Source organism: Bos indicus, chromosome 18, assembly GCF_029378745.1.
Source record: "Bos indicus isolate NIAB-ARS_2022 breed Sahiwal x Tharparkar chromosome 18, NIAB-ARS_B.indTharparkar_mat_pri_1.0, whole genome shotgun sequence".
Lineage (NCBI taxonomy): Eukaryota > Metazoa > Chordata > Mammalia > Artiodactyla > Bovidae > Bos > Bos indicus.
The window spans coordinates 59,842,391-59,870,099 of record NC_091777.1 but is presented as its reverse complement, the minus strand read 5'-3'; the positions used below and the strand labels follow the sequence as shown (position 1 = coordinate 59,870,099).

Below are 27,709 nucleotides of genomic sequence, written 5' to 3'. Positions count from 1 at the left end.
GCCCCGCCCCCGGTCGGAAGCCGCGGCTCTAATACCAAAAGCCCTTTCACACAGAGCCGGAAGTTGGAGAGCGCGGAGCCGAGATCCCCGAGCGGCGCCTAAGCTTCCTTCTAGAGTAAGTTTGCAGAGCTCGCCACCCCTCCAATCCCCACCTCCGCCCCCCTCACTCGTCCTCATGGTGTGGGAATTGCCAACGACCTGAAAACCCTGGCACCCGGTGCTCGGCCCCGAATAGACGCTGCCGCTGCCGTTGCGGCCCAGTTATATTTTCGTTTGGGTTTTAAAGTGTTTTTGAGGCGGTTTCGGCCCTCTGTCCGCGTAGACACCGCCTCTGGCGACATTTTCCTGCTTAAAACCCTTTCTTACCTCTGGCCTCGTCAAGTAAAGCCCTCTCTCGCGAGTTGGAGTCGCGCCCCGCCGCGTCGCCTTCTCGACCGCTGGAGGCAGAGCCCATCGCCCCCGCTCCCGGAGAGGCCGCACCCTCTCCCTGGTCCCGGGATTCCGGAGAACCCGCCCCGCTCCTGAGCCCCCTCCCTCCCAGCACCTCTGTCCTCGCGTCTCCTCAGGCCGGTCCTTCTGCCCCGCAGGCCGCCCCCCCCCCCCCCGCCCCGCTCCCCGCCTCCCCCCCCCTCCCCGCCTCCCCTCCCCCCCTCTCCCCGCATCCCCGTCTCCCTCCCCCCCCCGCTCCCCGGCTTTCCTGTCAGCCCGTCCCCTCACCCCGCATAGGATAGGTGACCTGGCCAGCCATGCGACAGCCAGTGCTGTTCCATGCCCAGTTCAGCTCGGTCGGAAAAGGTGATCTTCGGTCCGGGGGCGTCTCGTTCTGTCGCCCACTCAGTACATAACTGGAGGCGGGAGGATCAGGAGAAGTAGAGTCAGAAGGACTGAGAGAAATAACTGCAACTGAGGAGAAAAGCATCAGGGAGAACCAATGGGAACACTGAGAATGGCTGAGGGACTTGCAAAGGGATAGTCAAGTCAAAGAGATTAAGCCTTGAAAATAGCCAAGTGAGTAAAATAGAGAAGTATTAATAAATTAAAAAGCCAGATCTCCAGGAATTGGAAAACAGCGTAGGGAGAACTGCCCTGTATCAGTGATGGGAACGGGGAGGCGAAGGGCAATGAAGGACGTCAGAGGTGGAGAGTCCCTAACTGGGTTTGGCCGGGTTTGAGTCCAGGCCTCTTGGGTTAGAGTCCCGAGTTGTGTTTTCACCCGGTTGGAGACCCTCCACGGGTTCAAGTCTCAATCTGAGGTGGCCGGTTTCATAGTGCTGGCAGAGAAAGAGGTAAGGAGCAGAGGAAGAAAGGGGCTGGAAGGAAGCATAGCCACATGGCCTGCCAGAGAGTGGGGAGGAAGGGAGAGTAACAGCGAGAGAAGAGGAGTAATCTGGAGCGCAGAGAGGGAGCCGAAATGGGGGAAGAAAGAGGCAGACATAGGTATGGATTTTTGAAAGGCTCAGGAAGGTTTGGAAAGAGAGCATTTCGAGGGGGAACGAATTGCAGCAGCCTGGAACAGGACACGTGTGAGGGAGGAAATAGGACAGGAACAGCAGGAGAGCAGAAGGGGAGAAAAAGAGACACTGAGACTCCGATGAAATAGGGAGATAGGTGAACAGAGGGGTAAGCTCCATCCAGGTGTGGCCAGTTGTTTGGATACAGATGATTTTTTTAGTTATACAGAGGAGGCTGAGAATTTCAAAACTCCTGTCTATAAGGCTTGTGTCTTTTTTTATTTTTATTTATTTTTTTTTCTTTTTTTTTGTATTCTTGCCTGGAAAGTTCCATGGACAGAAGAGCTTGGCAGGCTACAGTCCATAGGGCCACAAAGAGCTGGATACAGCACATGTGACTTAATTTTATTTTATTTTGTGTGTGTGTGTGTTATTTAATTTTAAAGTAGAGACCGAAACAACCAGAAAGACATCTTTTGTTTGTCCCATGTGATGTATTTGTTTATTTAAAGCTACATTTGGTCATCACATGGCAACAATCATGCTGAACTGAATGTTGTTTTTTCCCTTTAGATAGAGCCTGAATTCTCATCACTCTTATTTCCTTACCTGCTTGACCACTCTTACCATACTCTGTCTTACCTGCTCTGTCTTAAAACGTCTAAGAAACTGGAGATTTATGAGTGGGAGTGAAGTTGCAGAATTGAGGTGTAGTCAGACTATACCCCAGACTTCCCTGGTGGCTCAGACGGTAAAGCGTCTGTCTACAGCACGGGAGACCTGGGTTCGATCCCTGGGTTGGGAAGATCCCCTGGAGAAGGAAATGGCAATCCACTCCAGTACTATTGCCTGGAAAATCCTGGTCACAAAGAGTTGACTGAGTGACTTCACTTTCATTTTAGACTATACCCAGAGTTTCTCACAGTTCCTCAAACAGGCCAGCAGTCACTATGTTCTTCTCTGGCTATATTAGTTACTCATCAAACACAGAGTCCCACTGAATTCTTTGTTATCTAAAGACTAAATGGTAGGGATTTTCCTGGTAGTCCAGTGGCTAAGACTCCATGCTCCCAATGCAGGGGGCCTGGGAGGGAACTAGATCCCATACGCCACAATCCCTGGTCAGGGAACTAGATCCCATACACCACAACTAAGGCCCAATGCTGCCAAATAAACAAGTATTAAAAAAAAAAGACTAAATTGTGTGGGACTTCCCTGGTGGTCCAGTGGTTAAGAATCCGCCTTGCAATGCAAGGGATGCAGGTCTGATCCCTGGTTGGAGACTAAGATCCCACATGCCCTGGAGCTACTGAACCCACATGCTCTGGAACATGCCGGCCACAACTAGAGAGCCCAGGTACTGCAACAAAAGATCCTGGATGACACAACGAAGATCCTGCATGCTGCAGCTAAGACCCAACACAGTCAAATAAATAAATAATTTTTTTTTTAAAGAGAAGTGCTAGGGACTTCCCTGGTGGTCCATTGGTAAAGAATACGCCTGCCAATGCAGGGGACACAGATTCAATCCCTGGTCCAAGAAGATTCCGCATGCTTTGGGACAACTAAGCCCAGCCGCCACAATTACTGAGCCTGCACACTCTAAAACCCATGCTACACAATGAGAGAAGGCAACCACAACAGCAACACTACACACAGCAACTAACGAGTAGCCCCTCTCGAGAACTAGAGAAAGCCCCAGTGCAGAAACAAAGACCCAACACAGCCAAAAATAAGAATTTTTAAGAAGACTAAATTGGGAAGTTCACTTCCAACAACTTGTATAATAACAAAAATGGAAAGAAAGGGAGAGAGGAATAAAATGGTTACTTAGACAAACACCTAAAACAAACAGAAAATACGTTGTTACAACAGTCCTCATTTCTGTAATTGGTTAGGAAGCCATAACTGACATCTCTGAACCACTTCCACCGCTCATCTCATATTTCCCATGTCTTCAGCCAGAACTTCAGATAGTCAGGGTTCTTTACGTGGTAGAATGATCAAAGCTTTCGTTGCCGATTCAAGGTCTGTGCTGCATTTTTTTCCCCTTCGGTTGCTATGTTAACCTTTACTACCAGGCAAGGAAGTGCCCCAGAGACTCTCCTGGGCTCCAGAAATGCTCTCCTTCTCTCATTGTGTAGCAGCATCCCAATCTCCCCTAGGGAATCAGGATCAATCACACCAGCGAGCCAAGCAATCACTTTTTTTCTTCGCTTCTTGATTCAGTGATATATAGACCCCCAAATGACTAGGTGGCAGATTCTTCTAATTCAATGGAACTGTTAGGTAGGTAGAATAGGGAAAAGGAGTCCAAAATGGCAGTGGCTAAAAGACAAGGAAGGTCAAAGGAAGATCCGAGGACCAGAGTGAAAACTTCAGGCAGAACAAACAGCACTCCTGGCTAAGCCCAATTTGCATAGGGCAGGCCCAGGTGGGGGGAAAAACATATAAAAGGAGGAGCCAAAGCGCTTTCTCTCGGACTCTCTTTCCCGAGTGCATACGCGCACACTCTCTCTCTCTCTCTCTCCCTCCACCCCCCCCCCCCCCCCCACGCACTCCTCCACTCTCTTTTCTTCGAGTCTTGGATTCTCCTGCTATGTTATAAATAAAAACGGAGCTGCAACACTGATTTGCCCAAGAGCTGCAGCAAGGTTTGTCCAAGACCCGAGAGCCGTGACGCGCCGAAGGCTTTAATGTCCATCGCTCCAAATCTTTGTTGTGACGAGACAAAGAATCGAGGAACACACACTCTGAGTCACGATAGATGTCACGCGAGTGTATGTTCCTCGGTTCTCTGTCTCGTCACAACAAAGACCTGGAGCAACGGACACCAAAGCCCTCGGCGCATCACAGCTCTCGGGTCTTGGACAAACCATGCTACAGCTCTTAGGCAAATCAGTGTCACAGCTCTACTTTATTTAGAAGATATCAGGAGAGTGTGAGAGAGAAAGAGAGAGAGAGAGAGAAGAGCGCACGCACGCAGGAGAGAGAGTCCCGTCTTTTTTTATTACTTGTGGCAGACGATGACTTTCATTTGCAAACCCTGTTGAGCCTGGGGCAGTGGCTTGATTCACTGAGTTGTGAGTGACCCCCTTCCCTTGTCCTATCATAAGATAGAGGTCAGGGAAGAAGAGACCTGGGGCAAGAAATGACTGACTTTGTCACTCTGTGGTAGCTTTTTTTTTTTTTTAATTTTTTTGGCTGTGCTGTATTCGGTTCTGTGCCGTGGGCTCAGGAATTGTGGCTCCCAGGTTCTAAAGCACAGGCTCAGTAGTTGTGCACAGGCTTAGTTGCTTGTACTTGTGGGATCTTCCTGAACCAGGGATAGAACCCATGTCCCCTGTATTGTCAGGCAGATTCTTATCCACTGTATCACTATTGGGTAGCATTTTTAAAGGAACACTTATTTTTTTTTAATGGATTCACATTTTCTCCTTTCTTTTTGTGGCTTGGAATAGGTCTTAATTCATTCAGTTTCTGTAATCATTTTTAACTTCAGAAATAAGCTTTTTTAGTTTCCAGTATTGACTCATTGGAAAAGACTCTGATGCTGGGAGGGATTGGGGTCAAGAGGAGAAGGGGACAACAGAGGATGAGATGGCTGGATGGCATCACTGACTCGACGGACGTGAGTCTGGGTGAACTCCGGGAGTTGGTGATGGACAGGGAGGCCTGGCGTGCTGGGATTCATGGGGTCGCAAAGAGTTGGACACGACTGAGCGACTGATCTGATCTGATCTGATTCTACTCTTATCATCCTTTTCTAAATATGATTATTCTCAGTGGTTTTTTAAACTTTGACACCAGATTTTTAGATTAAAAATAATTCACAATTTTTTTTTTTCAAATTTTTTTCAGATTCATTCCTTGCCTGAGTGCTTTCTTCCCTTCATGTCGTACATTTGAAATTTTCTTTGGTAAGTAGTAAATCATCTTAGACTATTTTGTGCCATACTTAGCAAAAATGTCACCTCGTTTATCAGTTCTAACGAGGTAGATGAACCTAGAGCCTATAATACAGAGTGAAGTCAGAGAAAGATAAACACTGTATATTAATGCATATATATGGAATTTAGAAAGATGGTACCAACAATCCTACATGCAGGGCAACAAAGGGAGACACAAATGTAAAGAACAGACTTTTGGACTGAGTGGGAGAAGGCAAGGGTGGGATGATTTGAGACAATAGCATTGAAACATATATATTACCATATGTAAAACAGAATGATCAGTGCAAGTTCGATGCACAAAGCAGGGCACCCAAAGCCAGTGCTCTGGAACAACCCAGAGAGATTGGGTGAGTAGGGAGGTGGAACGGGGTTCAGGATGGGGGTATACATGTCCAATTCATGTTGATGTATGGCAAAAACCATCACAATGTTATAAAGTAATTATCCTCCAATTAAAATAATTAAAAATGAGGAAACTGAAATTTTACAAGTTAATAAGCAAAGATCACCTCCCTTCCCTTTCTCTGAATTCAAAGAGAAATACATCTTGGAGGGTTTTATGTATGGGACATCGTGTAATAAAATAGACATATTTTCAACTGTGGTTTTACCAAAGACATGAATTGTGTGTATGTGTTTATGTGTGCACACACAAATGGATATTTCTGGTCTCAGCTCTTTACCAGAGAATAATGGAGGTATGACATTAGATCTTGTGAAATTAAAGGCATTTCTTTGAGATATGGGAAAATAAAAGAACATTTAACACAATAAAACCAACAAAATAAAATGCTTCATTCTTTCCTTTCAAAAAAAGAAAAAAAAAAGAACACCTAGTTCAACTAGTTAGTCTAATGGTATGTTTTCTCCATTTTCTATGATCAGTGAAAAATGATCTGTGAGGTGATATGAAGATGTTTCCCTCAGGTCCCTTTTTGACTTTTCTGTGCAAATGAGGAAGGATGGGCTGGATTGACCTGGAACCTTCCAACAGAGCCTCTCTATTCATGATAAAAATGATCGCTAGATCCTATTTCTAAGCTGACCTCTTACAATGTTTTTTGTACCAGTGGAAATATATTTGCAATTCTATATTTTTAAAATATTTTACTGCAGTCTTCTAATAAAGAATTACCTGCTTCGTATCAGTTTGACCCAATCTTGAAAGAAAAGTTTCTTTTGCTCAGATATGTGACAGATGTACCTGGTGTTAAATGGGATGGGCATTAAGGACAAATTTGGCCCCCTTGCACTTCAGCCTCCCATTTCATTATTCAGTTATACCTGGTTCTCTTCACTCAGCTCAGACCTTCTCATAAACGGCTTCTCTCTTGGCCCGAGGGAGCCTACTTGTAACATGGAGATGAGAGACTAGACCGGAAACTCTGAGCGTGAGCAACACTGACCCCTGAAATGATTAGCCAAATTGGCTGTGTGTCTGTGTGTGGCAGTTCTGGGTTGGAGGGAGTGTCTGGTGGTAATTAGAATTTTAAATAGATCCCAGTCCTCCTTCAATGAAAAACGAAAAGGAAAACTGTAGAATAGAGGCAGGATCACAGGCTAAGAATCAGATGACTTCTATGAATAAGGCTAAATCTGAAGGGAGATTTTTTTTTTTACGCCCTGACGTCAGACCTCCACTGGCTTTCATGTGTTCTTGGGACAAAAGCTTGACTCCTTGCTGTGGCTCCACAGCCCTCTGTCAAGCTCAGGGCCCTGTCAGTGTCTCCAGCCTCATCCTGGGAGCTGACCCTTTGCTCGTGGTTCAGCCTGTCCTGGTCTCATTTACCTTTTCTCTGTTTCTAAATACCAAAACTATTTCTGTCTGACTTTGTAGTTCCTTTTCTCACCTTCAGGTCACCCTGGCTCAGGCCCTTTGTTACCCTTCAAGTCTAGGCTCAGAGAGGTCTCGCCATCCCCTCCTAACAGTCTCTCTCATGTTACCCAGGTTTATTGCCTCTGTATCAGTTGCCATCAGCAGAAATTAATGCCCTTCTTCGTGGATTATTTTGAGTCCTTCCTGGTTCCCCTCTTTTTATGGCTCATAGTTTTCCTCTTCTTCCCAACGTGGCTGCAGTACCTGATACCGGAAATGTCTTTAGATGACAGGACTATGGGTTGGGCTGAATAATCCTCAGGAAGACCAAGAGAACAGGGCAGGTGATGAAGATGTTTCCCATGTTCTGGACATTTCAGCTGTAATTGATCTTTACCCCATGTGACTACTTAATTACTCAAAAGAAGAGCCAAGAAATATAGGAAATCCTGAAAAGCCCTACAGAACTGGTGCCCTCAAGCAGTGGACTAAGATGTCCCCATGTTTCGTCTGCTGTGTTTCATCTTCTGCAGCCCCCAGTCTAAGCTCTGTCCATCCAGGACGAGTCACCATCATGGACAGCAGCTTTGCTTTCTAGGAGTTCATGTGCTCAGTGTCAACGATTGTTGATTTCAGTGCGCTGAGGATAAGCAGAAATGCAAAACCTAACAGGGCAGGAAGAAGACACTGCCCGCCCCCCTGCAAGGGCTAGAATATCTTCCAAGTAGGTGTGGGTGGGGAAAACAGGAGATAGTGAGACCTGGAGACCCTTGCTTTGAGACTTCCTCATCTCAAAGGCCTTTGTACGTGGACTCCATAGTGTCCCCAGGTGGTGGCAGACTTTCCTAGGGGGGCCAGTGTCTTGGTTTCCATACTGCACGTGCAGTGTCCTTTGGGTGGTAGCTCGTGGACACTCCTCTTGTGATCCCCTTTGCCAAGAAACCCTGGTGCGCTTTAGTCTTGCTTGGTCCAGTCATGCAGGGAGGAGAGGTAGACAAATGGGGAAAGCCGAGGGAGCCTGGTGGGGTCTGCAGGAGGCTTGTGGCAGTACTTGGGGGCATCAAGATGAGCCCAGTGAATGGAGCATGCGCCCATCCCAAGTGTAGTTGCAGGGACAAGGGGTGTGTGGATCTGTTGGAAAAGAATGTCTCAGTTCAGGCTGGAGAACCTGGGAGCGGGTTTGTTGGAGAGCCCTCATGGAATGGTTTGAGGTTCCAATGCCTTAGCTCGTGTTCCCGGGACAGCAGTGCTGAGGCTGACACTTGCCTGCACAGGTTTGATTTGACAACTCGTGACCACACGTGAGCAGCAATGAAGGACGTGGAATTCAGCCAGGAGAAGTCTTTTCCACTGTTAGAACTGTGGCCTGGGCTGAGCCCACAGGCACCTGTGGGTGCAGGAGGATGGGAGCCTTGGGCTTAAGGGGCTGGTTCTAGCAGGTGCCCCCAGCATCCACTCCACGCCCTGGCTTTTGTTGGCTCTTTTAGCAGGCAGGCACCATAGAGTAACAGGGAAAATTTCAGGTCATTTTTTGCATCAACTTTGTTATCATTGTGTACTTGGGGTTGCTGGTGAAGAAAGGTTCATGTGCATTTGGGAAGATACCAAGAGAATCTGGAGTGTTTCCTTGGAAGATGCTGAGGTCTCAGTGGGCCATGTGTATCATTGGAATTATCCCTCTTTTTCATAGTCTTTGGAGATTTTGATGTTTGACCTGGATCACTCACTGTAAATGAAAATATGGTGTCTTGTGTCTGTGGATCCTTGGGTGTCCTCTTTTGTGTTTTGCCTCATGCGTGAGTCATCAGGGCTTGGAATGCTTTGTGTTTGTATAAGAGGGTTCGAGGCTCATTATGGGCTCTGTGTACACCATGAAAGTTTGTAAGTTTGTTTGAGGCCCACTGGGAAATTAGGAGTACTAAGGTTAAGATTGCAGAATGCTTGTTATAAGGTGGTCCTGCTCGATAGGGATCTCTGGGCCCAACCTGAGAAGAATCATAAAGTCCTATGACATAGGGGAAGATGGCTCCGAAAAATCAGAGGGCAGCCTGGAGGCTCGTCCTCTAGAAGATGGAGCTGCAACTCTCTTGCTGCCAGGCCAGTGCTGGGTTCTCTGTTATCCACTCCTGTCCCTCCCGAAATAAGCACACACACAGGCATGGTACAGAAAACACGGAATCTTAACTGCACTGTTGATGGTAATGTAAATGGTGCTGCTTTGTTGGAAAATAAAATGGAAGTTCCTTAACAAATTAATATAAAACAGCTCTACAGTCTGTCAAACCCATTTCTGACAGATATCCAAAGGAAAAGCGATCAGTTTTTCAGAGATATGTCTGGAGTCCCGTGAGTGTGACTGGATTTGCAGTAGCCAAGGCATAGACACAGCCCAGATGTCTCTTGACAAAAGAATAGGTAACAAAAGTGTGGTATAGAAATATTTATTATATACTGTATACTCATGAACTATTTTTTCTCTATATATAAATATAAAAATCAAGAATCCTGCATTTATGCCAAAATGAATGAACCTAGAGAACATTATGCCAAGTTAAATAAGCTTGACAAAAGAGGACAGACACTATGTGGAAACTAGACTTGTCAAACTCATAGAGCCATCGAGTAATAAGGCTGTTACCAGGAGCTGGGTGGAGGGGGAAATGGGGCACTGGTAGTCAAAGAGTAGAGATTTTCAGTTGTAAAATAAGTAAGTTCTGGGGATCTGAGGTACTGCATGCTGCCGGTAGTGTTTCTATATCCTTGAAATTCACCCAGAGAGAAATAATACAGTATATTCATAGGTGGAAGTGTAACTTACTCGACTATAATAGTTATTCAGTGTATGAATCTATCACATAATCACTTTGTACACAGTACGTTTATACCATTTTTGTTAGGTACACCTTAGTAAGGCTGGGAAAGAAAAAGAGAGTTGAGGGGTGCTCTTCTCCTCTGAATGGTGCTCAGCCCAGGCTTCACGTTTCATTCATGAAGCATTTGCATACCCATGTTTTGTACCCTCTGACCAGAGATTTCCCCTTCAGGTAACTTGTGTTGGTCCACAGCTCGAGAATGTTTAAGATGCCCCAGCTGATTCCAATCTGGATCCCTCACTGAGCATCAGGACTCTGACTCTGAGTCCTCCCGGTCCTGTGGGCTGAGATCTGGGCTGAGAAGGGCGTGCTCTGTTCTGACTGGGGATGGATCAGGGCCTGCTGTGTGACCTGAAGGAGATTGCCTGGTCAGCTGAGGTGCCCCCTGCTGCTGTGGACATGAGGCCTCATCAGGAGGGGAGTGTGATCCGACGGAAAGTGTGGGAAAGTCGATGTTGGTCTCTCTGCGGGAGTTGACTGTCCTGAGTCCCTCCTGAGACAGTGGCAACAGGGGCCTGTGTGTTCCTCATGGTGAGGGCTTCCTTGTGTGTGTGGTTGGGGCTCAGGAAGGGGATGTGTTGACTCTAAGCATTAAACAGCATGTTTTCAACTTTCATGATAGACCTATGAAGACTTATGTTGCCTGAGGAAGCTCTGAAGTTAAAGAAGAGGAAGGAAAAGGAGTGAGGCATGGCTCTTTCTCAGGTAAGGTCATATTTAGTCTGTCCTTCCTGAAATGCCCTTCTCTGGACTCGCTAATGGTGTCTGACTGTGGAGTGTCCTGTCTGACTCCTGTACACGCACACTCATCTGGGGCCTTCCCTCAGGGCCTGTTGTCTCCACTTAGATTCCGTCTCCCCATGACCTGGTGGCCTGGCCCTTGTGAGGAGGCTCCCCTGGGCACCATCCTGGGCAGGGCTTCTCACCCATGGGTTGGAGACAGGGTCTTAGTGCTGTTGGGAGGATTGCTTAGGGCCCATCTGGATGTGCTGTCTGCTCTATCAACCAGGGTAAGGAAACTGCACGTCGAAGTCAGGTATTAATATGCACAATAGCCAGTAAAATCTGGGAATCAGATCAATTAGGGGCAGTTTGTTCTGACTTTTTTAAGGCAGTTCAAACTAAAATGTGGGTCAATCTCTTTAAATCCTTATGCTAATAGAATGGAAAGTTCAGAAATAGACATTAGTGAAACAGTGTTTTTTAGTTCATCATCAGATTTAAACTATGAAATGAATCTAAGTCTTTGGCAGGTGGAAATTTTCATCACCTCCGTTCTTCAGAGGTTGTCCTTTCACTCTGTGGATTGAATCCTTTGACACAGAGATGTTTTAACCTTTAATGCAAGCAAGATTCCACCTTCATTCTTTTGCTGGTGGATATCTATTTTCTCAGCATCATGGTTATTGAGACTGTCCTTGCCCTTTTGTGTATCTTGACATCCTTGTGAATATACCTTACATATACACAAAGAATTATTTCTGAGTACTGTGTTCTGTTCAGTTGGTTTATTTGTCTGTTTTTATACCAGTACCACATCACCTTGATTACCTTGTAATAGGTGTTGAAATAGACCTCCATCTTCCTTCTTCAAGAGTTTTGCTGTTTGCTCTTTCAATAGTTCTGTGACTTTCACCATGTTTTATTCTGCTTCTACAAAGATTGCTATTGCAGTTTTGATAATGAGTTAATTGATTGATTGATCCTTTGTGTGGTTATTAAAGAGTCTTTTTTGATATAGCATGTTTCTTTTGTAATCTTTATGATTTTTACTGATGCAACTTTGTCATGTGGGAAAGAAGATAAATTTACTTCTTTTTCAATTTGGGGACCTTTGATTTCTTTTTCTCATCTAATTGCTCCAAGGGTTTCAGTGCTTTGTTGAACTGTAGTGCAGAGTGTGCATCCTTGCCTTCTTCTTGACCTCAGAGGAAAAGTTTTCATTCTTTCCCCATTGCTGTGCTCTTTTCATAATGGCATTTATTATGTTGATGTTGGTATAATTTCTTGTTTGTAGTTTGTTGAGTGTTCCATCTTGAAATGTTGTCAAATTTTTGTCGAATGGTTTTTTCTGCATCGAGATGATCCTGTTTTTTTTTCCATTAATCTGTTAAGGTAGTGTTTCATATTAATTGATTTTTGTATGTTGACTTCTCCTTGCCTTATATGAATAAACTCCACTTGGTCATGGTGTCAGATCTTTTTATTTATTTTAATTGAAGGATAATTGCTTTACAGAAGTTGTTGTTTTCTGCCAAATACCAACATGAATCAGCCATAGGTATACCTATGTCCCCTCCCTCCCATCTTCCTCCCTATCCCACCCCTGTAGGTTGTTAGGGAGCCCCTCTTTGAGTTCTCTGAGTCATTCAGCAAATTCGCATTGGCTCTCTGCTTTACATATGGTAATGTAAGTTTCCGTGTTACTCTCTCCATACATCTCACCCTCTCCTTCCTCCCCTCCCCCTCCATCTGTTTTCTGTGTCTGTTTCTCCAGATCTTTTTAATGTGTTGAAGTGGGTTTGCAAGTATTTTAATTTTGCATCAGTATTCATCAGGAGTATTGGTTTCTAGTTTTCCTTTCTTGTGTCTTTGGGAAATCATCAAACTATTAGAATCATGCTTGCTCCATACAATTAGCAGGATTAGTGGTAATTCTTTTGTAAATGTTGGTAGAATTTGGTCCTGTATTTTTCTTAGAGGTTTCTGACTACTTTTCAAATCTCTCTAGTTATAATGGGCTTCCCTGGTGACTCAAATCATAAAGAATCTGCCTGCAGTGAGGGAGACCCAGGTTTTATCCCTGGGTCGGAAGATTCCCTGGAGAAAGGAATGGCTGTCTAGTCCAGTATTCTTGTCTGGAGAAATTCCATGGACAGAGGAGCCTTGTGGGCTACAGTCCATGAGGTCACAAAGAGTCAGACACGACTGAGTGGCTAACACTTTCAGTTTTAACACTTCTCAATTTTTTAATTTCTTAATAAGTAAAAGAGTTTGTATGTTTCTGAGAATTTGCCAGTATTTCCTATATTCTGTCATTTATAGGCATTATTGGTCATAGTCCTTCCTTATCTTTAGAAACTTTCTTTGACCTCAGTTGTAATCACTCCTGTTGCCTATCTGTTTTTAGTTATTTGAATCTATTTTTCTCTTTTCCTTAGTCTAGGTGGGGTTTTCCTATACAGTTTTTTCAAAACATCAACTCTTGGTTTGTTGATTTTTATATTTTTCTGCTTTCTATTTTAGCTCTGGTTTAATCTTTCATATTTACCTGTTTCCTTCTGCTAAACTTGAGTTTAGTTTGTTTTCCGTTTTCTGCTTCCTAGAAGTCTAAAAGTAGAGTTCGGATTTAAGATCTTTCCTCTTTTTTACTGTAAGCATTTAATAGTTCAGACTTTCCTTTTAGTACAGTCTTCTCTCTGTGTTACAAATTTTGTACTGTTGTCTTTTTGTTTTCATCCATGTATTTAAAAATTTCCATGTGATTGTTTTTCTTAGACCCATTTGTGGTGTAAGAGTGAGTTGTTTAATGTCCACATTTGGGGAATTTTCTTTTTTTCTTGTGTTTATTTCATTGTTATTAGGGAAGATACTTTTATGGTATCAGTCTCTTAAAGTTGTTAATTTTGGCCTAACGTGTGGTGTCTCGTAGAGAATGTTTTATGTGTCCTTGAGATGCATGTGTTTTATGCTTTTGTTGGGCCGTGTGATCTGTACATGCCTGTTCAACTTGGGCGTTGAAATCTCGTACTATTCCTGTGCCACTATTTCTGTCTTCCTTTCCCTTAATGTTTGCTTCATTTTTCTGAGATATCTAATGTTAGATGCATATATATTTTTACTTGTTACAGCTTTTCGGTAAATTGACCATTTTATCATTATACAATTTATCTCATTGCACTTTTTTTTTTCCTTCAGTTTATTTTGTCTGATATAACAGTCTCCCCTGCTCTCTTTAGGATGGACTGTCTTTTCCATCCTTTCACTTTTCACCGTTCCATGTCCTTAGGTTTGTGAGTACTACTTGTTTCAACTCTGACAAACTCTGTGTCTCTTGCCCTGTGTTTTTCCTGTTACTTGTTCTAGTGGCCCCTGCGCATGCGCATCGTATGGTGGTGAAAGACAGACTCCCTGAACAGCTCCTTTCATGCCACTGTAATTTCAGAAGGAATGCATTGAATGCTTCCTTCCCATCATGATGTTTCTTGAGATAGTCTTGCTTAATAACTATTTTTTCCCATATTCTTTTTGCCATGATTTTTAATTCTCCAAGAAGTGTTTTACTTTACTATTGTGATAATTTTTTTTTGTCATAATCTAATGACTCTTCTAATTTCAAATCACTGTTTTATTGATGGAAAAAAAAGCAAAGAAAGTCTTTGGCTTCTGTTAATGTCTTGCTATGTAAATTTAAATGGATAAAATTGTATTTGTAGTTTTGTATATGGTAATTTTATTATGAATTGAATTCAGGTATTTTTGTTTGTTTGTTTTTACCAGTTTTCTTTTGGTAGCCTAGTATAGAAGCCTGTTAACAAACTCAGCTGAGTACAAAAAATACATTTTTATTGTCTGAAAGATGCTGAAATACATGTGAATAAAAAATACATGTGGATTATATAAAATTGTCTAATAAATCTGTCAAGAGATGAATCCTCTCATTTCAGTTAATTTTTTATAGATATGTATGCATGCATGTGCAAGTCTGTGGTTTAGATAGAAGACATCATGATTTAAAAACTACATATCACCTTTTTTTTCAGTTGAAATTATGTTATCAGTATAATCTGTGGCCTTGAAATTTTCTAAACAATCCTGTTAGTGTTTTAAGTAGTAAATGACTAACAGTTGTGTTTCTGTATCCACATCTATAATGACCTTTCATGCCATTCCACATTGTTCACCTTGGACTTTTTTTTTTTTTTTCTCATATTAATACAATATTTATTGGTTTTCCTTCTGTGAAACCGTGAGCCCACCACTTTTCCCAGGCTGCCTGGGGAGTTACAGGAAAGGGAACATACAGGGCAGACACAGAAGAAAGAACTATGGGAGGTGGAAACAGCTCCTTCACATCGTGAAGAAGATGAGCTAGACCACCATCAGGCAAAAGAGCCCCATGGCCTTTGAGAGGGCCAAGCCCATGGTGTAGAAGAGCTACTGTTTCAGAGAAGGGTTCCTGACACAACAGCGGTGAAGCTCCTGAACACAGTCCCACTTCCAGCCCCGGAGCCAGCCACCCCTGCTGTGGCAGCTCCAGCTCCAGGGAACTTGTCTGCTTTGTCAGAGTCCCTTGAAATGGCACTAGTTTGGAAGATGTGGCTAGGAATAAGTGAGATGGTCCGGGGACCTGGGGCTACCAAGCTGCTCTGGCTCTCATCAGTCAGTGTCTCTGGTCCTTCACCACCACTGCGGACAGTGATCACTCAACAGGGGGGAGGTTCTCCCGATCAGGGAGAGGGTAGAGACTAATTTGGCACAGGTGTCCATTTTCAGGGGATGAAGGCCCAAGGCCCAAGAGCTGCTCCCCCTGCAGACAAGACAGAGGGGCAGGGAGGAGGCTCACCTTGGACTTCTTCCAAGTTTTCTTTAGGAGCCTTCTGTCAAAGGATTTTGAATGTTCTCTGTATTACTTAACTGTTAGATGCTTAAGTTTCAGTTGCTGAGCCCAAGCTTCTGAGTTCAGGTGCTTGGTGTAACATTTACCTTCTTGATCTGAGCTGAGTTTTTCAGAGTGTCTGTGACACAGTTTTTCTTCTGTAAGGTGGAAACAGATCGTTCTTTAATGAGCTATTGCATTGATGACAGATTCTTGCCTATAAAGTATTTATTTAATGTTTAGAGTAATATTACAGTAATTTAGAGCAACAGGAAGCCTTCAGACACTTTTGGTCCTTGCTGCTGTTATCAACATCATAACTGAAAATTTTGACCTTTCCATTAGGAGTGCCATGGACTTTGTCATCTCTGAAGACACCACTCATGCTGTACCTCATCTAGATAATGAATTGCACTCACTGGGTAGAACATAAAATCTGACACTTCTGTATAGCCAATACACTGTTGAGTTGTATTTATATATATTTCATGGATTTTGAACAATGATGAAAATTCCATATTAAATTGGAGGATTTCATTAGGTCTTAGGAAAAAGCATAAGAAATTAAAATTAGAGATCCATAATTTCTCCAGATACCCCTGCATGGATCTGTTAGAACACATACTTGAACCAAGTCAATCCTTACCCCTTACTACCCTTTCTCTTTTGCATGAAAATGAGAACTTTTCATGGCCCTTTTGGTGACATGTGGTTTCATTTCAGGAACGACTGACCTGTGAGGATGTGGCCATCGAATTCACTCAGGAGGAGTGGGAATTCCTGGACCCTGCTCAGAGGGCCTTGTACAGGGAAGTGATGCTGGAGACCTACAGGAACCTGCTGTCTGTGGGTGAGGATGACTTCCTTCCAGAGCTGCCCTTGGGTATCTGCATTTTCCCTGTGTGCCCCCTTGGGAGGCCCTGATGTCTTTCATCTGAGAGTTCTGGTGACTCGGGCATGATACAGCTTCACAAGGTTAAACTGACCCTCTTCAGATGCTGTGTCTGTTTCATGTCACTGACTAAGGATCAAGCCTGCACCCCGTGCATTGGAAATGCAGAGTCTTAACCACTGGATCACCAGGGGAGTCCCAGAATTTCTGTTTCGGATCTGAATAGTATTTCCACATTGGAGCACGAGAAAAAGCTCTGGACAGTGGGGAATGATGTAAAAATAGCTAAAAATACAATGTATAAAGAAAAACGAGTATCTCAAAAGGGCTGTTTTTTTCTGTTTAGGAGTGGGACAAGTTGGTGGATTGGGTCCTCTGTGGTCGTTACTTAGGAAAATGTAAGGAGAGTGGATAGAGAGATCGTCTTTTTGATCCTAGATCCTACGAGGGGAGCATATGTGAATCTCGCAGGCTCTTAGCTTGCCATCTGTAGGTCGAGCACATGGTCCCATATCCAGATCCTGTAATGTCTGACCTTCATGTTGTATTATTTTTACTCTTGTGCTGCTCTACCCCGTCTGGGAATGTGAACTGTTCCTGATGTTACATTCTCCTTACTTTGTATCCTTTTACCTCTTAAATCTCTTTGAAATATATTCCTGAGGGTCTGAAATTTTATCTGGTTTCCTTGCTGTGATAATCCACCTATGTTTAATTGGCAGCCTCTGCTGAGTCGCTGTGGGGTGGATTTACTAGGTAACAGAAAACTGTGATGGAGACACTATCCCTAATATTATTTTCTTGCTCTGTACAAAGTCACCACTTGAAGCTATCCAGTAGAGTGGTCAGTATGTTCTAGGATTATGAGAGAGAAAGTATCACGAGAGCCCAATACATCTTTCCAGGTTATTTTATGGCTTTGGAGACTCTGTCAAGGTCACCGTGACAGTGTTGTTCATGTGTATCAAAGACCATATATTTTAGCCTCTGTCAATGCTATGGTAATTTATCCCAGGACAACTTTGTCCAGGTTCACATTCTCATATCTATGAGGCTATTGGCTGCACTGTTGTTCTGTGCATTATAAGTATTTTTTTATTTTTTCATTGAGTTCAAATTTCTGTGTTACTCTTAGTGTTTCTGTTTTGTATTTGCAATGCGTTGGATGGTTGATTGGGGAATGGTCCCTATGGTGGAACTGATGATCAGACCCTCTTAAAATTCTTTATATATTCTTTATACTCATTTATTATCAGATGTATGATTTCCACATATTTTCTCTTTTACTATTGATTGTCTTTTCAAACTCACTGCATTTTAATGCACAGTAGTTTATAATTTATTATCTGGTTTTAATTTGTGGCCTGTGCTTTTGGTGTTATATCTGGTAAATCATTTGTGGGTCCAATTTCCAGAAACAGTTCCTACACGTTTACTTCTAGGAGTTTTATACATTTGGGACTTAGGTTTAGGTCTTTGAACCATTTTGAGTTCATTTTTGTCTATAGTGTAAGATAATGTTCCAAGTAAATTCTTTTGCTGGTGGGTATTCAGTTTTGTCAACATGTCTTGTTTCATAGACTGCTTCCCCCACTTAGCAGTTTTTACACCCTTGTGAAACAGCATTTGAACATCTCCGCAAGACGTGTTTTTGTTTTTGTTTTAACCATTCTTTTTAGGTATGATGCTGCTGCTGCTGCTAAGTCGCATCAGTAGGGTATGACTCTGTGCGGCCCTACAGACGGCAGCCCACCAGGCTCCTCTGTCCCTGGGATTCTCCAGGCAAAAACACTGGCGTGGGTTTCCATTTCCTTCTCCAATGCATGCATGCATGCATGCCAAGTCGCTTCAGCTGTATCCAACTCTGTGTGACCCCATAGATGGCAGCCCACCAGGCTCCTCTGTCCCTGGGATTCTCCAGGCAAGAATACTGGAGTGGGTTGCCATTTCCTTCTCCACTTTTTAGGTATAGTTAATTTACAATGTCGTGTTTCAGGTATACAGCAGTTTACAAGATACTTAATATAGTTCCCTGAGCTATATCGTAGGTTCTTGTTGTTTATCTATTTTGTATAAATATTAGTTTGTATATATTCAGACTCCTAATTTATCTCTCCCTTTCCAGCCCCTACAGCCATCCTGCACTATCCCCTTTGGTAACCATAAGTTTGTATTTTATGCTGGTGAGTTTATTTTGTGAATAAGTTCATTTGTATCATTTATTTCAGTTCAACATATAATATCCTATGATATTTGTCTTTCTCTGTCTGATTTCACTTAGAATAATCCCTAAGTCTGTCTATATTGCTGGAAAAGGCATTACTTCATTGTATTTTATGCTGTGGAAGTGGCAACCCACTCCAGTGTTGTTGCCTGAAGAATTTCATGGACAGGGGAGTCTGGCAGGCTGCAGGCCATGGGGCCTTAAAGAGTTGGACACGGCTGAGCTACTTTCACTTCACAATATTCCCTTGTATATATGTACCACATATTCTTTATCCCTTTGTCTGTCAGTGAACATTTAGGTTGCTGCTATGTTTTGCCTGGTATAAATAGTGCTGCTAAAAACATTGGGGTGCATGAATCATTTTGAATTGGTTATTATCCTTTCTGGATATATGCCCAGGATTGGAATTGCTGGTTCATGTGATAGCTGTATTTTTAGTTCTTTATGGAACCTCCATGCTATTCTCCAAAGTGGCAGTACCAATTTATGTTCCTTCCAACAGTGTAGGAGGGTTCTCTTTTCTCCATACCCTCTCAAGCATTTATTGTTTGTAGACTGTTTGATGGTGGTCATTCTGACCAGTGTGAGGTGATACATTTTTGTGGTTTTGATTTGCATTTCTCTCATAATTAGAGATGTTGAACATCTTTTTAGGTGATGTTGGCCATCTATTTGTGTCCTTTGGAGAAGTATCTGTTTTGATCTTCTGCTCAGTTTTTGACTGGGTTGTATGTTTGTTTTGATATTAAGCTGTATGAGCTGTTTGTATATTTTGGAAATAAATCCCTTATAGGTAGCATTATTTGCATATATAGTCTCCTAGTCCAAAACTTGTATTTTTGTTCTTTTTTTGGTTTCCTTTACTTTGCAAAAAGGTTTTAAATTTAATTAGGTCTCATTTGTTTGATTTTGCTTTTATTACCATGACTGTAAGAGATAGATCCAAAAAAATTTTGCTGACATTTATGTCAGTGTTTTGCATTTGTTTTCCACTATGAATTTTATAGTATCTGGTCTTGCATTTATATGGTTAATACATTTTGAGTTTATTTTTGTATGTGGTGTTAGAGAATGTTGTAATTTCATTCTTTTTCATCTAACTATCCATTTATGCCAGCATCACTTATTAAAGCGACTTCTTCATTCTATATTCTTTCCTCCTTTGTTATAGAATAATTGACTATAAGTAAATTGGTTTATTTCTGGGTTTTCTATCCTGTCCTACAGATCTGTGTTTCTGTTTTGTGCCATTATCATACCACTTCCCTGGTGGCTCAGAGGGTAAAGCATCTGCCTACAGTGCAGGAGACCCAGGTTCAGTCCCTGGGTCAGGAAGATCTCCTGGAAGAGGAAATGGCAACCCACTTCAGTATTTTTGCCTGAAAAATCCCATGGACAGAGGAACCTGATAGGCTACAGTCCATGGGGTCACAAAGAATCGAATATGACTGAGCGACTTCACTTTCACTTTGTTGACTGTAAGTTTGTAGTGTAGTCTGAACTCAAGGAACATGATTCCTCCAGCTCTGTTATTCCTTCTCAAGATCATTTTAGTTATCAGAGTCTTTTGTATTTGGTACAAATGAAGTTTTTCTTTGTTTTATGAAATATGTCATTGTTAATTTCATAAGGGTTGCATTGAATATGTAGATTGCCTTGGATAGTATGGTCATTTTGACAATGTTACTTCTTTCAATCCAAGAACATGGTATATGTTTCCATCTGTTTGTGTCATCTTTGGTATCAGTCATCAGCATCTTATAGTTTTATGAGTACAGTTCTTTTGACATTTTACGTAGGTTTATTCCTTAGAATTTTATTATTTTCTATGAGATGGTGAATGGGATTGTTGCATTAATTTTACTTTCTGATATATCATTATTAGTGTATAGAAATGCAGCAGTATTCTATATATTTTGTATCCAGAAAGTTGACTCTGTTCATTGATGAGGTCTAGTAGTCATCTGGTGGCATCTTCAGGATTTTCTGTGTGTAGCATCATAGTGACAGTTTAGCTTCTTTTTTTTTTTTTTTTTTACTTGAATTCCTTTTATTTCTTGTTCTTTTCTGATTGTTGTGGCTAGGACTTCCAAAAATGTGTTCAGTAAAAGTGGCAATAGTGAACATTCTTGTCTTATTCATGTTGTTAAGGGGAATGCTTTCAGTGTTTCCCTGTTGAGTATGATGTTAGCTGTGTGTTTGACATATACAGTCTTAATTATGTTGAGGTGGGGTCCATCTGTGCTGACCTTCTGAAGGGTTTTTATCATAAATGGCACTTGAATTTTGTCAGAACCTTTTCTGCATCTAATGATCATCATATGGTTTTTAGTCTTCAACTGTTGTGATGTGTCATACTGATTAACTTGTGGATATTGAGAAATCTTGTATCCCTGCAGTAAACCCCACTTGATTATGGTATGATCCTTTTATGTGTTAGTAACTGAATCTGCTCTTTTGAACTCAGAGAAGGTCTAGGAGAATAAAGCTTTTTTCTACAAAAAGGAGTTGGATGCCTCAGAAAGGCTTTTGTAACTGGGAAGGTCCTGCAGAGTCAGTTTCAATCCCTCCTTTTCTTTGATACTCCTCGATCTTGAGATGAACCTGTGTGGAAGAAGAAACGAAATAAATGTCCAGTAGAGAGGTTAATCATACTTGGCAGAGGAACCCAGGTTTAGATAGCCTTTTCCTGGATTTTCCTTCTGATTTCTGCTGATAAGATTCTTACACAATATCCTGGAATATTGTGTATGTTTTTCTTGAATATAAGCATTCCATTGTAACTTATAAAATTCACAGTTGGATACATTCCATTGTAAATAGTATAACAGGTATTATCCTCCTTTCTCCATATATCACAGTCACTTTTAAAATCTCTCTTGTTTCTGTCCCATACCCATAGTATAATGCCCATAAACTTGCTGAACCAGTTCTTTTCTTTTAAGGTCAGTATAGTAGTTTGTGCTCTCAGTTATTTTCCCAAAGACATGCAGTCACAAGCTGATATCTGACATAAACCTGTGTACCCTATGCTCCACACAGGCCCTTTCTTAGTCCTGACCATTCCTCACATAGTACCTTGATACAGATGGAAACATTGTTCTTACCTATCACATCCCTCCACCTTCTACATACACTTACAGTAAAGATAATATCTGGTCATTTATTGAACAAGTTTCTCAGGACATGACCTAAATCACTCTGTACATCCATGATGGCTCACAAACCATTTCAAGATGGGATGGTTAAATAATAGTTAAACAGAGTACTTCTGACTTGTATCTTCCTTGATATTTTCTTTCTAAGTTCCTTGTATGTTTTTTTTTTTTTAATATTTTCTAGTCTATTCATTCGGTGGGTGGTCATGTTTACAAATAAGTTTTCTCAGTCTGTAGGTTCAGATTCATATCCTGGTTCTCTTACCACTTAGTGCGCCAATTGGGTGTGTCTCCTGCTCTGATTAGAGAAAAACATGTTATTTTACTTCAAGCCTTTTAAAGCAAATTAGTGCCGTCAGTTGTATTAGAGTAATACATGTTTTATAGTAAATACTCAAAATTTACTTAAAGCTAATATCTATATTCTGTCATGTTCTTTATGATATGACTTTATCTACATTATATCTTTTTAAAATTTTATTAATTTTTTAATTGAAGGATAATTGCTTTATAGAATTTTGTTTTCTGTCAAACCTCAACTACATTATATCTTGTATGCTTTTCACTTGCAACATTTTTCAGCAATATTGTGTCTGACCCTAGTCAATAAATACACAAAGCACTCACTTTATTATATTTTGGTGCCATTAAACCAGGTAATTAAGAATAGTGCATGGCTAGAGATAAGCCTTCCTGGGTGTCTCAGTGGTAAAGAATTCCCTGCTAATGCAGAAGATGCAGGTTTGATCCCTGAGTCAGGAAGATCCCATGGAGAAGGAAATGACAACCCACTCCATTATTCTTACCTGGGAAATCCCACGGACAGGAGTCTGGTGGGCTACAGTCCACGGGGTCGCAAAGAGTCAAACACGACTGATCGACTGAACAACATAGGTGGGGATTGCTTTGGTTATTGGCTGTTAGAAAACTGGTGAATATTTTACGTCTTAATTTATGTGTCATTTAGCAGTATTCTGCAATACAGCTGACACATACTACTTGGTAACATTGTAAAATGCCTTTTCTTTTTGCGTACGTAGTTCTGTAGCAGATATAGAAAATTGTGTTGTTTGCAAAAAATTGTTTTAGTCATATTCTTCATTTTCTCATTTGTTTTCAATTGTAAACAACCAATTATGAATAGTTAATTATTAATTGGGTAAGCTTGGTTTTGGATTATTTACTGTTATAATATATAATACATTGTTTAGAATTTATTTATGTACAGTAAGTATGCAGAATACAATGATAGTATAATACTTTTCTTTTCAATTTGAAACAACTGTTGATTGATACGTTCCTAGGGGTCCTGGTAGAAAAATACCCTGTTTTTGAGAGTTGGCCTAAGATTGTCCAATGTGAGTGTGTTTGGTATATGGTTTTTAAAACTAGGCTACCTTAACAGTGAATTTATGTTATCATGCTTTCTTAAGTTAAGTATTCTATTACTTTAGTGTTTGTAGAAACTTAAGGTCATCATTGTGGTGTTTCATAACTTGGTGTAAGTATTACTTTTGGTGTAATATATATTCAACATGAAAGATTTATTTGAATTATTGTGAGCAGGATACCTGTGGTTCTTTTTATCTTGTAGATATCTCTCCTACACATGTGATCAAGCATTTACAACCCAAAGCGACCAGTGATAAACGAGAAACATTCCAAACATTGATGCTGGGAAGACCTGAAAGCTGTGAAATCGAATGCTTTCATCTTTGGGAAAGTCAGGAAAATACGTGTGACTTTGAGTGTCAGGGGAGAGATGACAAAAGAAATTACAAAGGAACACCTGTTGGCCTTAATGGAAATGTGCCTGATGGAAGAGATTTGCATGATAGAAAGAATGCAGGGATCGAGCCCTTTGGAAACAGGCTTGGATTTAACTTTCAGGATAAACTGCAGATATTTCAAACTGGCGGGATAATTTCTGAATATTATGAAGTTGAGAGGTCTGTCAACAACAGTTTCTCATTTTCACCACTTCAAAGAACCACTGTTTCTAATATATATGGGAATGATTTCATGAATCCTTCAGTAGTAACACAAGACCTCAAAGCACAGAGGGAAAAACCTTACAAATGTAATGAGTGTGGGAAAGCCTATCTTAAGGGCTCATACCTCATTAAACATCAGGCCATCCATATAAGAGAGAAATCACATAAATGTGAAGTATGTGACAAATTGTTTGATCAAAGTTCACAGCTTGCACGTCATTTGAAAATTCATTCTGAAGTGAAATGTTACAAATGTAATGAGTGTGGCAAAACCTTTAATGATAGCTCCACCCTTGCTAGACATCAGATAACCCACTCAGGAGCAAACTTACATAAATGTGATATATGTGGTAAAATCTTTGGTCAGAATTCATTCCTTGTAAGTCATCAGAATATCCTTGCAAGAAAGAGAAGTTACCAATGTAATGAGTGTGGCAAAACCTTTACTGACAGCTCAAATCTCAAGAGACATCAGAAAATTCATACAGGAAAGAAATTATTTAAATGTGATATATGTGACAAAGTCTTCAGCCGAAATGCACACCTTGCTGGTCATCAGAGGGTTCATACTGGAGAGAAACCTTACAAATGTGATGAGTGTGGCAAGCACTTTAGTCAACCTTCACAGTTCATAAGTCATAAGAGATTTCATACTGGAGAGAAACCTTACAAATGTGATGAGTGTGGCAAGGCCTTTCGTGTAAAGTCAATCCTTTTAAGTCATCAGACAGTTCATACTGGTGAGAAACCTTACAAATGTGATGAGTGTGGAAAAGTCTTCGGTCAAAAACCACATCTTCGACTTCACTGGAGAATTCATACTGGAGAGAGACCTTTCAGATGTGATGAGTGTGGCAAGTTCTTCAGTCGAAATTCACACCTTACAAGTCATCGGAGAATACATATAGAGAAACCTTTCAAATGTTTCGAGTGTGGAAAATCCTTTATTCAGGTCTCAGCACTCACTAAACATCAGAAAATCCATACATGAGAGAAACTCATGTGAATGTGGTATATGTTAGAAGTCTACAAAATTCAAAGTTCAAAATTTACACCCTACTCTTGGTCAGAGAATTCACACTACTGAGAAATCATACAAATATCATGAGTCTGGCAACATCTTAGGCTTCATGAGAAAATTCATACTGGATAGAAGCCAGATATATATGTATTTATTAGTCAGGTCTTTAGAACATGAATTCATTCTAGAAAGATTCCTCACCAGTTCCACAAATGTGGGGGGGGGGGGGGGGAGGAGCGAAAAACAAAACCCTATCCTCACTGCTCACATCTCACCAGTAGTATCAGAGTATTTATCCTGGAGAAAACACACAGCAATGTAATGTGTGTGGCGAGGATCTTACCCAAAAGTCACAAGATAGGAACATAGTGGAGCCATACTTCCCAGATTCAGTGATTGTGGCAAATCCTTTACCTTTTTCACTATATTTAGTCTCTGATGACTTTAGTTCAGGTACTCAGCAATTGCAGTGAGTTCTTTTCGTGTAAAAGAAACCCGAATTCTAACTCAGCAAAGATAATTCTTTGGGACAGTAGCCCACCATCTTTTTGGTCTCCTGGCTTTCTGAATAAAGTCACTATTCCTTGCCCAACAAGTAGCCTCTCAGTTAATGGCCTGTTGTGTGGTGAGCTCTAAGATCTTCACTTTGGTAATACATTGATCAAATGCATTTGCTACATGCATTTCAAAATGGTCTCAGGGAAGGAATCAGTGAGATGAAGGGGCTGACTTCATTAGATACAATTCATTCACATCCGTGTTTCCTGGAAAGACACATAGCCTGAATTACGAAATTCAATAGTGTGTGTGATTTAGCAACAGGGAGAGCAGAAAATAATGTAAAACTAGGACATGACTCATCATGGTCAGTAGGATCAGGAAGCCCTTCCGTACATAGTCCAGCCTGTTATAAAACATAATGTTCTACCAACTGACCTTGAACAGATTAGGCAAGATGTTAAAAGGACTGGGCTTTTCGTAGGAGAGGGACAGTTACCAGGGACTTGCCAGGAGCCGGTGAGGCATTCCACTCGTGACAAAGGTCATGAGGAAGGAGGCTCGGCATATGCAAAGGCAGGATCGAGCCTCAGGAGTCCGCCCGGATATTCTCGAGCATCTACCCCCCAAAAAAACCAGAGTCTGCCTACTTTATTGCTTTGTGCTCTCACCTCTGACTTTACTGGGGGCTGTCCCCTACCACCATCTCGCTCTCTCTGTCAGAGAGTTAACTTACAGCTCCAATTAATAAAGTTCCTGGGCAATTAGGAGTGCTTAAATCCAAACCCCTCAGATGGCTCTCTAACTCGCCTGACAAGTTTACCCGGACTCCTGCAGCTATGCATACGATTGTTTACAGTCTCCCAGCCTCGAGAGGCATGGGAAGCTTAAGATATTCAAATAGCTTAGAGCCTCTCAGAGAGTTAGAAACTGTCAGAATAAACTAGTAAAGGATTTCATTGATGAGTCAATGTTTGTTGCCAAGTTTTCACATCCCCTAAATTGTATCCTTGAATATGTATTAATTAATAGTTGGTATATAGAAAAAATAAGTAGTGGCCTTGGTGTTAGTAACTTTAGACCCTTAAGGTAATAAATTCTTTCCTTTGTTGTAAACCCATTACACATCCGCCCTATAGGAATGCAATTTTATCTTTGGAAGATGGCACCAAACCTTAAAATAATTACTCTTAGAGAAAATAAGTCTTTGTTGATAAGTCCTTGTCAAGAGTCATAAAATGTTAGTAGGCCTTCTGGCCAGAAGATGATGTAAATCACCTAAACCATTTGTATACGATAAATTTGCAGGAAAGAAACCCTGGTTTTTGATAAGAATCAAAGACTGCTGACTTTGCATCCCCTATTATCCTCTATGTGTAACTTAGGGTATAAAAGCCCCTGTTAAAAATAAAGCTATGGGCCTTGCTCACCAACGCTTGGTCTCCCCGTGTCATTCTTCCCTTTAACTTCCAGCTGAGTCTCCATCTGGAGCGTGGAACCCACCACGCTTACTAATTATGCCTGGGCTTCTAAGACCCACTCGAGAAGGTGTCTAGGGTGAGGCACCTTCCGCTATTCGAGAGGGCGCCTGCGGCCTACGTAAGTGGTGCAAACTTCTTGTCTTGAAGTTTTATTGGTCTCCCGCGTAAACCAAGCTACTCAGCCTCTTTTCTCCACTGAATTTTCCTACTGAGCTATCCTCATTCTATTATTCTTTATATCTCTAATTAGCATATAAATAGTCGCCTAGGCCGTCTCTCCTTCGAATACCCTGGATCAGCTGGGGCTGGTCCCCAGCAGGGACTGATGGTGTGCTAGGGACAATGCACAGGAAAATGACCATGTTCTCCATTGGATAGAAATAACTGTTGTATGTATGATTAAAGATTAGTTACTCTTATTTGTGGAAATTGAAGACAGAGCTGTCACAGTCTTTGTAGACCGGGACCTGGGGACTGGAGTTGACGAGAAGAAGGAAGCAGGGGACCCAAGTCTTGAGTGAAACAGGGTGCTTTATTTGCAAAAACACATGTTTCTATATCTTCATACAAGGCAGCTTTAGACAGTAAAAAAATTGAGGAAAAACAAAGCCAAGCAGATAACAATCTTGAAGGGGCCAAGAAAGCATTTCATATCCTGAGGAAGAGGGGCATAACTGAATAGATTACCTTCAAGTAAAAGGTCACTGAAGGGAGTCACTGAAAGGAGTCCAAGCAGATGCTCTTTC

The 27,709-nt window shown here is 41.6% G+C and overlaps 1 protein-coding gene and 1 pseudogene across 3 annotated transcripts; one reads left to right on the top strand and one right to left on the bottom strand.

Annotated features, from left to right (window-relative positions):
- LOC139177324 (zinc finger protein 665-like) lies at window positions 1-26,915 on the top strand. 3 transcript variants are annotated; one of them, XM_070772333.1, is made up of 6 exons: window positions 1-115; window positions 5,313-5,371; window positions 10,716-10,798; window positions 16,416-16,542; window positions 18,710-18,767; window positions 23,564-26,915. In XM_070772333.1, exon 6 carries the CDS (start codon window positions 23,641-23,643, stop codon window positions 24,952-24,954), a length of 1,314 nt encoding a protein of 437 aa, XP_070628434.1. In that variant the 5' UTR covers window positions 1-115; window positions 5,313-5,371; window positions 10,716-10,798; window positions 16,416-16,542; window positions 18,710-18,767; window positions 23,564-23,640; the 3' UTR covers window positions 24,955-26,915. The 3 variants fall into 3 exon arrangements, with proteins under 3 accessions (XP_070628434.1, XP_070628432.1, XP_070628433.1); XM_070772331.1 differs by lacking the exon at window positions 18,710-18,767; XM_070772332.1 differs by lacking the exons at window positions 1-115; window positions 5,313-5,371; window positions 18,710-18,767 and adding an exon at window positions 5,405-10,624.
- Window positions 15,185-15,583, bottom strand: LOC139177258 (ATP synthase F(0) complex subunit C2, mitochondrial pseudogene; annotated as a pseudogene).
- Window positions 26,916-27,709: the final 794 nt, after the last annotated feature.